At 40.9% G+C, this 15771-nt stretch overlaps 1 protein-coding gene across 5 annotated transcripts in view; it reads right to left on the bottom strand.

Moving 5' to 3' along the window:
• MAST2 (microtubule associated serine/threonine kinase 2) overlaps positions 1-15771 on the bottom strand; it is a 284336-nt gene that overhangs the window by 186099 nt on the left and 82466 nt on the right. For all 5 annotated transcript variants that reach the window (XR_009763527.1, XM_061632847.1, XM_061632851.1 and 2 more), the window contains exon 4: positions 11926-11957. Coding sequence is in view for 4 of the 5 variants with exons in the window: in XM_061632847.1 (XP_061488831.1) it covers positions 11926-11957 (32 nt within the window). In the remaining variant the exon portion in view is untranslated. The remainder of the gene's footprint in view (positions 1-11925; positions 11958-15771) is intronic.

Here is a 15771-nt window from a genome sequence, read left to right as displayed (position 1 = left end):
CTACAAAATGTATTTTCATGTAAACAATATAAAGCTATTTCAACTAATCAATATTTATCAATATTTATTACATGGACATCCAGGAAACAGTACCAGATGAACGCAGTTTCTCATTTTAAAGTAATGCTAAGACAATGCACTAATTTCTTATACCTAAAAATTTTACCATATATGCAAGGCTAGCCATCCCCAAGTCTTTCTAATATACTTCTCATTCAACAGAAACACAGGCTTTCTTCATGCAGTTCTGGTAAGCCATACTGCACCATCAGCAACACGGCTAGCCATTCCACTTTCTGAATCGGCACCTCCTATCTTGTTAGAAACAGGTAGTTATTTTTAGACCTGTTCTTCTTGAGAGCTTCTCCCTCTGGCTAAGTGGAAGGGTTTATTTAGAATGCTATCACTCCATGCTTTCATATTAGGGACACTTGGAAAACTCTTCCAATTTTCTTTAATGTTACATTCTGTGCATAGAAACCTGCCTGTCCCCCACTCGGGAACATCTACCTTCTTATAAGCACACAACTGCCTCCCACTACTGCAAGGCTAGATAAAGGCTGGACTGGCCAGCACTAAAGCTGCCCATTGCCCCTTCCAGTACTTGCAGGCGGGGCAGCAGCTGCACCCCTCCTGACATCCAGGAAAGTAAACTTTGATACACACTATAATCTTTAGGTTGCACCCCACCCCAACACACCCCAGATCCACTGCAACATCACACAGGACACCACCATATATAGACAGGAGAATTGTCACCCTACTCTTTCCCCTCTCTGTGTACAATTACATGACAGTGCCTGAATGTCCTGCCATTTCAGGCAAATGGGAAAAAACCATTACCATGCTTCCTTGCCTCATGGTGCCTGGAGACAAGGGAGTGCTTATCCCAACCATGCCTCCTTTATCAGTAGCCACAGCTGAGCTTCTCTGATAAGCGATAGTCCTAGAATGCCAATGGAAGCCCTGGCTGCCAGCAGGTGACCAAAGAACAACGGACTCCTTCCACTGTGCACCTTTCTCATCTGCAGCTCAGAGACAGGGTGTGCCCTACAAGACAGAGAGGGAGCTTTATTGTGTAGCTATGACCCTCAATATTAGCTGCTATGGAAGACGTAATAGGTAGGAGGCAGAGGGCTCTCTTCAGTCTATTCTTTCATCTTATTTCTCTTGTTTAAACTAAAATAAATTTAAAAGGAAGAATGAGAAGCAGGAAAAAGAGATACAACCCTAACCCTTTCCCAAACCAGGGCATGCTCTGAAAGCTTACTAATCCCGCCTATTGTCCTCAAGCAGGAAAATAACCAGAGACATGGGTGCTGAACTGCCTCATTGGACATAGAAAGCTGCCTTGTACCAGGCCCTTTCCCCCATCTCCTCAGTACTGTCTACTATTACTGGCAGGAGTCTTTTTAGCTAGAAATGAATGGAATTGAATCTTGGATCTTTATTATTTATTTTATTTATTATTTGGGTTTATGGCTGTCCTTCACCTCAAGGTCCCAGGACGTGTTCTATACAATTAAATAACAATTAAAACAGCATTTAAAACCATAATGAAAAACATCTATACTACTTCATTGCAAAATGGGAGGCAGGGAGACACAGCCAGGTCTTACATTGCTCATCCACCCCTAAACGCCCGAGCAAAGGGGTGAGTCTTGACACGCTGATGGAAAACATACAATGAAAACACACCGTGAAGGGGAGGACATCTCATGCACCACCACCACATGAACCCGAGAGGACAGCAGCACTGCTAAGATGGCCTTTTCTGCCTGAAAAGCATATGCTTTTCCTCCTGTGCCAGAGGTGCTGCCGATTAAAATTCAGATGCCCTGCCTACTGGACCCAGCTGAGATTGCTTTTCTCAGCTATTGGATAATACACCCACGACGAGGGTGAAATGAGTTGTCACAATCTAATTCCACACAAGGATAAGTGCAAAATTCTCATTAAGATTCCCGTCCAAAGCAGTATGTGAAAAGCACAGCACCCCCTTACAACAAAAAATGATCAAGAAAAAATATTTTACTGAGTTGTTTTGACAAATGCAGAAACTTCTTATTTTGCTGTACAGCAACTTTAATTCAGCTTAAATGTCTTTTTATAAAATTCAGTGATTGCACTTCACTCACACATTTTCTATACTGCTCAAAATTTTAGACCAACACACTTGGATCACCAGTTTATGATCTTTCTTGAAAGCACATATCTGAATTATGTACAACTGCTATATGGTTTATTATTTTATTCCATGTCAAATATCTCAACCTGCCAAGCAGGTTCCTTCCTGTTTGTGTCACTGCCAAGAGTAGGGAAATCAGAAGAGTGTAAACTCATTGCAAGGGAGTTACTTATCTGAGATATTTACCATCATTAAAACATACAAAGCAGTATATAGTGGAACAAGGATCTGCGATACCCTCAACTTCTCAAAACAATTTCTGGCTGCATCCGTTACTCAGACTCCTCTAATCTAGTCCTATCTGAGGTTAATTTGTTCCCCACATATTCCCACCCCGTTTCTGGTACTCTGCATACTCCACTGGCACAGGAGTGCATGTTTTGTTCAGTTTGTTGTTGTATATTTATGGAAATAACTGTACAAACTCTAAATGTATTTTGTTCTTAAATACATATATTTCAATTAAAACAGATATGAATTAAGAGAATTAGCTACACTAGAGTAGGTAAAATAAATGTAAATGGACTGCCTTCAAGTCGATTCTGACATATGGCAACCCTATGAATAGGGCTTTCATGAGGCTGAGAGGCAGTGACTGGCCCAAGGTCACCCAGCAAGTTTCATGGCTGTGTGGGGATTCGAATCCTGGTCTCCCAGGTCGTAGTCCAACACCTAGTAGATAGTTTGGAAATAAAATGTGAGAATGGAGCAGTCAAAATTCATACTAGTTTTCTCTACTGTAACCATTAACACAGGGTATCTGTCACTAGCTTTATATTCACAACCAGAGCTTGGAAGTAACTCGTTAGAAATAACGAGTTACTTGTAATTCGTTCCTTTTTTAACTAACAAGGGGGTAATTCCATTACATTTTGCAAGTAATAGAACGACTAGTAATTTCCCTACTTTTCAGCTGCAACTTTAACATTTCCAACGTTAGGTTTGGATGTTACTTGGGGGTGGGACGGGGTGGGAGCAAGCGGAAGTCTTCAGCTCCTGTGACTGGTGGACACAAGACATGTGCCTCACTCACACTGCACTTCTGCGCAGCCTCACTCTTCCCTCGTGCTCTGTGTTAGGAGGCACGAGGAAGGAGGTAAAGAGTCAGGTCGTGGAGCTGCGGAGAGAAAAAATGTATGGTGGAGGAGAAGGCAGCAACAGAATGAGATGAAGAGCTGTGGAGGTAAGTGACAATTTTGTGTGTGTGTGTGTGCCCTCCCTGCACCTCCTGCCGTCCCCCTGCGCGTCCTGATTTCCCCACCGCATGTCCTATTTCCCACCTTCGCCGCCGCCAATCGCCACCATTGCCTATCCCCCCCGCTGCCGCCAATCACCACCCCCCCACCAGTTGTTCCCCGAGTTTTACCTGAAAATCTCTCTCTCTCTCTCACACACACACACACGCACGCACGCACGCACGCACGCGGAAGTCTTCTGCTCCTGTGTTTGGTGAACAGACCGCCCCGGGTGTATAGGCAATAAGGGGTTGCGTTGTCTGTTATAAACAATTGCTGCAGTCACTGTTCCTATCAAAAAAAATTATTCTTTTTAAAAATCTTAACTTGCATACAGAGGAATTCCTGAGTTACAACAGAAACCACTGTTTTTAGTGTTGTTTGGGGGTGGTGAAGACGTGCTGCTGTTCAATCACAGTCATGTTAAAATGCAAACTTTCTCCTCTGCTGTCTATGGACACATTCCACTTCCGCCCAGGCGGCCAAAGTAAACCCACAAGTTAATCTTCTGTGCAGGTCTACATCAAGTATAGATTTTTTTAAAAAATTCCATTCTCCTTCCATCCTTTACGTCCCGCCCCCCCGCCTTTTTGTGATAAGCCTCACAAAAGACACCTGGCCAATGAACGGCCTTCCCTACTGGTGCGCGTGTGCCGCGGGATAAAGCAACATTTTCAAATATGGGAGAAGGGCCTTAGTCTCGTGCGTCTGTAGTTTTTGTTGGTCGTCGCAGCCTCCGGCGTGAGAAATAGCTCTATGGACTCTCTGGTAAGAAAAAGAGGGGAGAGGGGGCTTCCCAGTGCCTCCTCAAGAATTTTGTAAGATGATGCGGGCGGGAAGAGAAAGTTTTTTTAGCCCTAGTCAATAGTTATATCTTCTCTCCTTACTATGAGGCAAGGCATAATGGCTTCCGTGGCACTTATATCAAAGTCAAAACATGATTAGGATTGGGCCTGCTAAACTAAAGAGAGGAGGGGTTTTTTTTCTACCTGAGGGTTGCATTCCTATCTGGGCAACCTGGAGGGGAGGGGTACATGCCAGTGGTTGGTGGGACCAGAAGCAAAAGTGGACAGAATATATTTTGCCTTGGTATAGTAGGCTGCTTCCTATAGGCTCCCAGACATCGCTCTCTATCCTCTGTGCAGGAGAGTAAGAGGCAGGATCAGAGTTTGTTCTGCCCTGACAAATGCACAGGGGGTGGTTTAGGGAGAGTCCCAGGGGCCAGATAGAGGGGTCTGTGGGCTGCATTTAACTATCCGGCCTGAGGTTCCCCATCTCTGCTCTAAGGTGACTGTTCGCTGCTGCCTCCAGTATGTTCCAGGGGAAGAGAGAAAACAAAAATCAAATATTATTGATATCCTATTCTTCATCACGGTCTGACTGAAGCCACTCACCCTGCCTTTGCTAAAGATTTTTCTGTTAATTTACCTCTGTACTGTATTCTCTTAAGTTGGCTACTTTTGTTGAAACAATAAAAGTTTATTTGCTGTAATTATCTGCCCTGAACTAGCTTCTGAAGCAAATATATTACTAAACTAATCTCTAACAGTTTATTTTTTAATTTTAAGGATGACTAATAGAATATCTTAATTTTCAGTACAGATCAGGTTGTTTGTGTTTCAAGTAAAATATCTCCAGCTCAAAACATGTTCTGGTGCATTTACTATAACAGGTTAGCTTTAGGAGGTTGAAAGGGAAACTGGTACACTCTTTTTAAATAGACATCTTCCTAAAAGCCAAAGCAGGAACAGTGGTGGTGTGTAGCTAAAAGCAATCGCACACAAACACACAATATAGAGACAGGTAGCAGAAAATAGGGAGCATGCCTGATACATGGAGACTATTGATGTATATGTGATGGACATTTTGCTAATAATTCCATAATAAAAAGTTGATCAGTTTCATTACCTGTTTTGTGGTGTGTGTAGAAGTTGAGCAGTTCTCTGATATTTGGTGTTAGTTATTGTGCATTTACATTCATATGCACTAGATTCAAGTTGTATCTCTTCCTGTGCCACCTTGCCGCACCTCACAGTTCAACTTCTAGATGCTGGGAAGGGGCTGGAAACTGAAGACTTTTGGTATGTGTTCACACACTAACCTTTTTTTTAAGGCAAACTAGGGAAAGTGATTATAACAGACAGTAATTAGAAATGTCTGTGGTAAATAGGAATAGCCTAAATGTTTGCAGTTAGCCTGTTTACAGTTAGGTCTGCCTGTTACTTGCCTTCCATATTGCAGATAGTATAATCATGCTCACTATTGATATGACATGCTGTGATCACAGTACAGTCATGTGATTTATCCACCTAACTTTCATTGTTTTAATGAGGATTGGGAAAGCAGATCCATGCTGCGCTTTCTTTCAATTTATCTCCTGGCATTTTCAAATGTTAAAATGGATTTGATATGCAGTATGCACTGTATCAGGGTGACAACACCAGGAGAGTTTATTTTGTTGTTGCTGTTATCAAAAGAACTGGTACATCTTACATGGTGAGAGCTCAGAGATAACTTGTTAAATTTCCTGCTGTCCTGCTCTTACTGGCATCAGCATCTTTGTCAGGGAAAAAGAAGCATTGGGACTTGGTGTACTGAAGCTCTTGCCCCTGAGGAAACGAGGCAGACTGATATAAAGACTTAGGGAAATGTCAGACATAGAGAAAGAACAGATAACCTTTGCCTGGGGTTAGGCAAACCCTAAATAAATTTATACTGAGAAGCCAGATCCTGCAAGCTTAACTGTTTACTTACTTTGATTCGGTAAAATCTACAGGGAGGGGCAATTTGATTGTTTTATGATGGGGTTCTTTAATGTAATAACCATGACTTGTGCTTTTCCTCTGTGCTGGTTCAGGCTGATGGGAGTTGTAGTCCAAATTCCAAACATCTGGAGGACACCAGGTTGGGAAAGGCTGATTTAAGTCACAGGTGGAGAATCTGCTGCCCTCGTGATGTTGATGGACTCCATTTCCTATCACCCCTAGCAGCATGGCCAATGGTCAGGGAATATGGGGCTGTCATCCAGCAGTCTCTGAAAGGCCACAGGTTCCCCAGTGAAGGCCTAGTTCTCACTAAAGTGATTTTTATTTATTTATTATTTACTTATTAGATTTATATCCCGCCCTTTCTCCCAGTAGGAGCCCATTGATAAACCTGTTGCATCATTTCAGGTGGTGGTGGGGTTCCACAGGGCTGAATGTTCCACCTTAGAAAATTATTATTTATTTGTTCTAAATATTTATAGGCCACTTTTATGGGCAAAGCCTGTCCAAAGTGGCTTAGAAGAATACAAACTACAAATATAAAAATCAATATTTATATATAAATATCTGTGAACTTTTGGATTTTATTTAACTATTTAGTTTGCATCCATTATTTAATGCCACATGAAAGAAACTCTTGCAAACCGAATGGGTGCTGTGGCATATATAGCAACCACTGCAGATTGTTGGACCAATGGCAAGAAGAGTTATTTTGGGGTAACAGCCCACTGGATCAACCCAACTACACTGAAATGTGAGGTCAGGGCCTTGGCTTGTAAGCGTCTGAAGGGGCGCCATACATACGATGTCCTTGCAAAAGAACTGCATGATGTGCACGTGCAGTACAGGATTCACAACAAGGTTATGTGCACTACTACAGACAATGGCTCCAACTTTGTGAAAGTGTTCAGAGTTTTCATGGCCAAAGAACCAGTAGAAGCTGCAGGCACCAGTGCAAATGATGATGATGGTGATGACCAGGAGGAGGCTGAGGTGGAGTTTTTGCCTATCTGCGAGATCCTGGATGTAGTAGAATGCCTGTTCAGTACTGGTGGCAACGTAATGACTGTAAAAAGACATTCCTTGTCTGACGTGCTCTTTGAGCATCTTGTTCTTTTGAGACACAACAGAAACGTATTATAAAAGCATTTCAAGTGTAAAATTTGATTTCAAGTGTTGGGGTATCATCATTGCTTGGGGGGATGTGAGATTCTGTTATGCCGTTATGTTAATCTTATGGATAAAAAGATTGTTCTACTACCCCCTGTGTGTGTGTGTGTTTATTTTTAATATTGTTTTAGGCTTCTTAGATGTGCAGCAGCCAAGGCCAGCACCTTGTAGAAGTTTTTTTAAAAAGTAACTGAAATGTAATTGTAGTGATTACTTTTGAGAAAAAGTAAAGTAATCAGTTACTTTCAGAGCAATTGCAATTGTAACGGTAATTACTACTTTTTTGAGCCAAGTAATTGTAACTGTGATTTATTACTTTTTAAAAGTAATCTTCCAAGCTCTGTTCACAACCTAATAGCCACAGCTACACATACCAACACACAGAGAGACAGAAATAGTCCATATAAAATGCAACTGTTACATTATCTCTCATTTGAGAAGTGTAGCTGATGCTACTATGAAGTACTATGAAGACCACAGCACTGTGACTACTACTAAAGGATGATCCTATACGTTAATATAAGCAGGCTCTTAAGATGAGAAATAATTTACCAAAAAAACCCTGCCAAAGAATAGACACACACACACTTAAACAATGAGAAAGCATGAAGGCATAAAGTCAGTACACCTATAATCACCCAAATAGGTTTTGTAATTTTAACAAAAATATTGCCACAACAATTTCATCTGCACTGAAAAAAAGTAATTTCACAATCTACTTAGCCACCATAAGAGAAAAAAAAAGATAATTTAACATATTAATCTGTACTATGCTTTAGCACTTTGGAAAATGAACATTTCATTGCAACACACAGACAGAATCTTAACATGCTAACGAACAAAGCAGTTACTCTGTATTTTAATATAATTAACAAATCTGAACAGAAAATTTATATGCTATTAAAAAATTAGCATCAGTATGCTAGGTACTCCAAATGTGACAGGATCCTCGTCTAGAGGGCTTACATTCCACGTCAGGCATACAATAATGAGGCAAGATCAGGCACTGGCAAGGAAGAGAAAGAAGGAATGAAATAGCAGTAAAATGGAATAAGTGACAAGCCCCTGATCACAAAGAGGGTGGCACCACAAGCAGAAAGGTAGCAGAAATTAATTTAAGTAGATGTAATAGTTTTATTACACCACCATTCCACATTTCAAGTTAACCCAGTTCATCATCAGGGGATGTTCATTCAGTTGAAAGTCTCCCTTTACATACTTCAAAAGGAGCTGTATATATTTCCTTTCCTACAGTCTGCTTCTGTGTTGGAATTGCTTTTTAATATGTTTTTAAACCTGTTTTAAAAAACATTTTTTTTTAAAAAAACCAATCCATTCAGAGTTGAATCAGGCGTAAAACAGGGATGTGTCATTGCTCCTACCTTATTTGCTATCTTCATTGCTATGATTCTACACCTTATTGAGGGGAAACTTCCTACTGGTGTGGAAATCATATATCGAACAGATGGAAAGCTTTTTAATCTCAGTAGGCTGAAAGCAAAAAGTAAGGTAATGTTACTTTAATATGCCGATGATAATGTAGTCTCCGCACATTCAGAGGAAGATCTTCAAACTATCCTAAATGTCTTCGCAGAAGCATATGGAAAGCTTGGGCTCTCACTTAATATTAAAAAAAACCAAAGTGCTTCATCAACAGGTGCAAACTAGTCCCTCTGTAGCACCATCAATCCAGCTTAATGGTGTGACGTTGGAGAATGTTAATCACTTCCCCTAGCTTGGCAGCCATCTCTCTGTAAAAGCTGACATTGATGCTGAAATTTAACATCGTCTGAGCTCTGCAAGTGCTGCATTCTCCCAAATGGAGCGTAGAGTGTTCGAGGATCGGGATATTCGTAGGGAGACCAAAATGCTTATTTACAAAGCCATTGTACTACCGACCTTACTGTATGCCTGTGAAACATGGACCATTTATAAACACCATTCCCAACTTCTTGAAAGAGTCCACCAATGCTGCCTCCGGAAAATTCTGCAAATTACTTGGGAAGACAGATGGACTAATGTTAGCGTTTTGGAAGAAGCAAAGACCACCAGTGTTGAAACAATGATCCTCCAACATCAACTTCGCTGGACTGGCCATGTTGTTTGAATGCCTGATCACTGTCTTCCAAAGCAGCTATTTTACTCCCAATAAGAATAGAAAACAAAGTATCGGTTGGCAGCAAAAGAGATTTAAAGATGTTCTTAAAGCAAATCTAAAAAAATGTAACATGAGCATCGAGAACTGGGAAGTCTTGGCCCATGAAAGCCCCAAATGGAGGTCAGCTATTATCAAAGGTACTATGGACTTTGAAGAAGCATGAATACAGGGCGAATGGGACAAACGAACTAAGCAGAAGACACGTCAAACAAATCCTCATTGTGATAATCTTCCATCTGGAAACCTATGTCCTCACTGTGGGAGGCTGTGGAGATCCAGAATTGGCCTCCACAGTCACTTATGGACCCATTGTTAAAGACCTTATCTTAGAAGACAATCTTACTCGGCCATAAGTGATTGCCAATGAATGTTTTTTAACCTTTTTTAAGATCTCTTCAAAGCTTTTAAAAATGTTTTTAAAGTTGTTTTGTTTTAATGTATTTTAAAGTCTGTTTTTATTATTTAAAATGTTTAAGTGCTTTTGTTTGCCGCCCTAGGCTTCTGCTGGGAGGAAGGGCGAGAGATGAGAGAGAGAGAGAGACAGACACACAGACACACAGAGAGAGAGACAGACAGACAGACTTTCAGAAAGCTGCCTCTACTTTGCTCCCTGCCCCCCACTGCTGGCCCTCCCACTGCAACCCTTAGAACTTTATCTTTGACAGGAAAGCAAAGAAACATGAAGTGTCAACACTTCCTATCCCCACAACTTCAATCTTAACTCATTCTTCAGGAATGCAGAAGAGGGCAATACCCAATACCTCTATCAAGAGCAAAGAGATAGGAGAAAGGCATTGGGTTGAGAAGTCAAAAGCTCTGTCCCCCAAAGCTTTTTGTTATTTATACCATCAGACCCTTTGAATGCCCCATGCCAACAGAAATGGAACCAAAACAGAGCCACAGAGAAACAAGAGAGAGATATGAGAATGTTCAGGGAAACTCCAAGGTTCACAAAAGTATGAAAACCCTTTTTAAAAAATCAAGGGGACATTTCCCACCCTGAAAAACAGCCCAATGAGAATTAACAGTACTCAGCGGACACCAAGAATTACAGAAAGTTGGAAAAGGAAACATAAAACTAAGGGCAAACAAGATAATGAATTAGCTTGCTTGGGTCTATGATACAGTATCCATCCTAGAGGAAGGCATTTGGCTGGCTGGCACCTTGAACGCCTGTTCAGGTGTGACAATATACTGCAACATTTCATTTGAGATCTCACTTGTTCCCTTCTAATAGTGAACCGAGTCAGGTAGTTGAGCTTTTAGAGGGAATTATGGTAATAAAATTGTGGTGATATAAGGACACACCAATTTAATGAAGGAAATATACGTAGATCAATTCCGCTTAACAAGTCAACTCAAAGGTAGATTTAATAAGAGCTTCTTATTAGAATCAAGGTGAATTTAGGTTTCTTTAAATGTTTCATGCCTCTGGGTTTGTGCCTAAAGCAGTTTTTCTTCAAGACATCCACTACAGTGGCATGTGACCACATTCATTCAGTGTGCATCCATCTGATAATAGGTCAGACTGAAAGAAATGAAATAGTCGACTAGGAGACCAATATTCTTACAGGTGACAAAGCAATGGAATTGGAGTTGCTAACAGAAATAAGGAAGATTCCGAATCTTACAAAGTGGCATAGGGAAATTGATGTTAGGGCACACAACAGCCAAACAGACTACATAAACAGGGCAACGTATTGGAAGTTTCTGTGTTTGTTTATTTATTTATTAGATTTATATCCCACCCTTCCTCCTCGGAGGAGCCCAGTTTTAGCATTAGGGAGTAAAGCTGGCAACCCAGATGTTGCAGTGGGTAGAGCCTCTATGCAGGGGAAAGAGATATACCAGACATAGATGCATGCAGCACCACACTGAAAATTTCTGATATTTCTTTCTGTATTAGAAATCAAAGGCAGTTTCTTAAAAAGATAAAATGATATTCAGATCATGGTTCTCAATTATACTACTGTTTTTCATTTTCAGTCTGAGATTAGGTAGAAAACTCACTTCTCATAAATCCAACTGGAAACAGTTTTATTTTACTACCGACCAACCATATTGGCTGGTAATCCTTAGATTGTGAATCCACATGAAATGCCTATATTACTAAAATTATGAAGACACAAAGCGCATAAAAAGGTAAAGTACATTTAATTTTCAACTCTATCATTTTAGCAGTCTGCTTTGCTTCCTATTGGAATGCCTCCACATGTCTAATTCCACAGTATCATATATATTTGTGGAGTTTGGTAATGTGAAACAATAGTCATTTATCCTCTTTATGTAACAGTGGTCATAGGTTTCTATGTGCTCCACTCTCAGTTCCTACAAAACATATAAAAGACCAAAAAATATAGGTGATAGGCTGAGTGGGTATTAAGACAAGACAGAAAAAGTTGTACTTACAAACTTCCTCTTCTAGGGAGACTGAGTTCCTTCTGTGGGGAAAAAACAAACAGCAAATCAAATAAGCTGACGAGGATAGATGATTAGCAAGAAGTCATCTAAACAGGGCATTATTCAAATGTCAGATCTGCAAAGCCTGCTTCAATGACCATGCAACTGTATTATGAGAATGCCAGGGCTAGCATCTTCTCACATGTCTACAGCCAACCAAGTTACAATTTGGATTGTACAAGAAGCAGGGGCTACTTAAGAATAGAGGTAATCTGTGAAGCTCTTGTAATGTGCAAAGAGGGGAGGGAAGTTACTAGTGTCAATACACAAAATTCCCAAGTCCAAACGTCTGATAAGCATCCACATTCGCTCTTAGAAGATAGCTGGTCTGGTATGCCAGCACTGCATTCATTACTTTTTAAAAAACTATTTTAAACTCAGCAATTAGTGCATATTAAGCAATGAAAATCTATATAGTTCATATAAATCTTAAAAAATTGCATTGAACAGACAGTGCTGATACGTGTATTGTGCTATATTCGGTAAGATACTGAACGTAAATTTGAAAAAAATACAGAAATCAATTTTTAAATGTTTATATCTCAGATCAACTTTACTTTTATATTTTGTAAATATAATATTGCACCACTAGATGGTATCATTATCCTACCTGACAATCTTGCAATACAGTATGATACACAAAGATTAATAGTGTTCTGAAACCAGAGCTATTCATAGTAAAAAATTACTACAGAAATAACAATTTCACTGCTTTTTAATCATTGGGGAAACTTATGTATTCAGAGTAATTCTAACATCTCATACAGCTTTATTAAGCAGAGTGCCTGCTGAGTTGGGTATATTGCTCCATTGAGTCAGTACTGCTTATACTGGTGTCGCGTCACTCACATGCCACAGTAAACCACAGTAAATAGTTTGCGAAGAACACACCTTAGGGGTCAGTTTTGCTCCTTCCCTAATAGCATGTGAAAGAAACAAACAATGATCTGTAGCTCAATGTTGCATCCAACCCAGGGACCATGATTTGTTGTCCTGTTCTTAAGTTTTTTAAAGACTGAGAAACTACAGGGGTTTCGCAGCCAATATAAAAAGCAACAACATTCCTACCTACCCACACAAGATTTCCTCCACATACTACCAGAGTGCAGACAAACAGTTCAGCAAGTAGCATGCAGAATAACTATGGTTACCGTGGCACACAAACTGGGCTGGCAGCAGCTCTCTAGGGTTTCAAACAAGAGTCTGTGCCAATCCTATCTGAAGAGGATGCGAAATATGCTTTACTCTATCTACAGCCCTTAATCCTGATTTCCATATTCTGGCTGGAAGTTGCATCTTGCAACAGTATAAAGGTAAGAAGACTCGTGGGGCACCTTGTGCTCAATGAAAGCCACTTAGTTGAGGCACCCTCCACCACCCTTCAAAAAAGGAGGCTTCCATTATATTTTAAAAGCTCAATCTGAAGTGAAACCAGCCACACCCATCAGTACTTGGAGGACTGAACCAAGGCTGCTATTGTCCTCACTGGGAAGCAGTATGACTTTATCTATTCAAACCTTGTTTGCTCAGGGCTTGCTGGATTTGGGTAGGTAGGAATGTTGTAGCTTCTTATATTGATCACAAAAACCCTGAAGTTCCCTCAAGTCTTATAAAAAACTAAAAACAGGAGAATCCTAGATCTCCAATTATCTTTCTCTGAAATGCAGTGACACACAAAATCTGTCCTCAATATCAGACTATATGGAGAAGGTGACACAAAGCACTAGAAACTTTCCCTACGTGGCCTCACAATGTGCTATGACTAAGGACAACTGAATTAATCCATCTCTCTCGTTCAAATGTCACTTGAGAAAAACCTGGCAATACTTCATACAGCTATATTCATAGCTATTAGTAAGAATTGCAGCAGGGAAATTACTATGCCAGCCAAGCTAATTAAGCATTTCAAGAAGTTTGGAAGCTGCATATTACTGGTGTACCAGCTTACTCATAGCATTGTTTTTGACTGTACAGAACAGAACACAAAAGAGTAAGATTGTTTTGCAAGCCAAAAAAGGTTTCCATCTATTCACACAGAAATGACAACCTTATTTATTTATTTAATATCCCGCCCTTCCGTGTAGTGTAGTGGTTAAGGTGTTGGACTACGACCTGGGAGACCAGGGTTTGAATCCCCACACAGCCATGAAGCTCACTGGATGACCTTGGGCCAGTCACTGCCTCTCACCCTCAGAGGAAGGCAATGGTAAACCTCCTCTGAATACCGCTTACCAGGAAAACCCTATTCATAGGGTCGCCATTAAGTCGGAATCGACTTGAAGGCAGTACATTTACACATCTTCCTCCCAGTAGGAGGCCAGGACACCAAACAAAAGCACTAAAACACTTTAAAACATCATAAAAACAGACTTTAAATTACATTAAAACAAAACAACTTTAAAAACATTTTTAAAAAAGCTTTAAACACTTTTTTTTAAAATGTTAAAAATGTATTTTTTTTTAAAAAAAAGGTTTAAAAACATATTAAAGAGCAGTTCCAACACAGATGCAGACTGGGATAAGATCTCAACTTAAAAGGCTTGTTGAAAGAGGAAGGTCTTCAATAGGTGCCAAAAAGCTAACACAGCTTTAGCCTGTCTAATATTTAAGGGGAGGAAATTCCAAAGGGTAGGTGCCATAACACTAAAGGTCCATTTCCTATGTTGTGCAGAACAGACCTCCTGATAAGATGGTATCTGCAGGAGGCCCTCACCTGCAGAGCACAGTGATTGACTGGGTATATAAGAGGTAAGACAGTTTTTCAGGTATCCTGGTCTCAAACTGTATAGGGCTTTGTACACCAAAACTAGAACCTTGAACTTGGCCCGGAAGCAAATGGGCAGCCAGTGCAATTCTTTCAGCAGTGGGGTGACATGTTGGCAATACCTTACCCCAGTGAACAGTTTCACCGCAGTATTTTGCACCAGCTGCAGCTTCCGGAGCAACCTCAAGGACAGCCCAACATAGAATCCATTAGAGTAAGCCTGGAGATTACCAGTGCATGGAGAACAGTGATCAGGCTATCCTGGTCCAGAAACAGCCACAGCTGTCTTACCAGCCAAAGCTGGTAAAAGGCACTCCTAGCCATGGCGGTCACCTGGGCCTCTAGCAACAAAGACGGATCCAGAAGCACCCCCAGACTACGGATTTTTCAGAGGGAGTATGGCCCAATCTAAACCAGGCAACTGACCAATTATCTGAACTCCGGAAACACCAACCCATAGCGTCTCTGTCTTGCTATGATTCAGTCTCAGTTTATTGGCCCTCATCCAGCCCACCACCGAGTCCAGGTAGAGGTCCAGGGCTTGAACAGCCTCTTTCGATTCAGATGTCACAGAGAAATAGAGCTGGGTATCGTCAGCATACCGCTGACACCTCGCCCCAAAGCTCCTGATGACTGCTCCCAAGGGCTTCATATAGATGTTAAACAGCATGGGGAACAAGATGGTACCCTGCAGCATCCCACAGCACAACTACCAGGGGGCCAAAAGATAATCACCCAATGATGTTCTCTGAAAATGACCTTGGAGATAGGATCAGAACCACTGTAAAAGAGTGCCTCTGATACCCATCTCACCAAGTCGGCCTCAAAGGATACCATGGTCAATGGTATCAAAAACCAGTGAGAGATCAAGTAAGAATAACAAGGTCGCACTCCCCCTCCCTTCTACTGATAAAGATCATCCATCACGGCGACTAAGGCCGATTCAGTCCCATAGCCAGGCCTCAACCCAGACTGGAATGGGTCAAGATAATCCGTTTCATCCAAGAGTACTTGCAATTGCTGCACCACAA

The sequence above is a fragment of the Rhineura floridana genome, chromosome 6 (genome assembly GCF_030035675.1).
Source record: "Rhineura floridana isolate rRhiFlo1 chromosome 6, rRhiFlo1.hap2, whole genome shotgun sequence".
Taxonomy (NCBI): Eukaryota; Metazoa; Chordata; class Lepidosauria; order Squamata; family Rhineuridae; genus Rhineura; species Rhineura floridana.
Note: the sequence above shows the minus strand (reverse complement) of the source record. Positions and strands in the feature narration are given on the sequence as shown.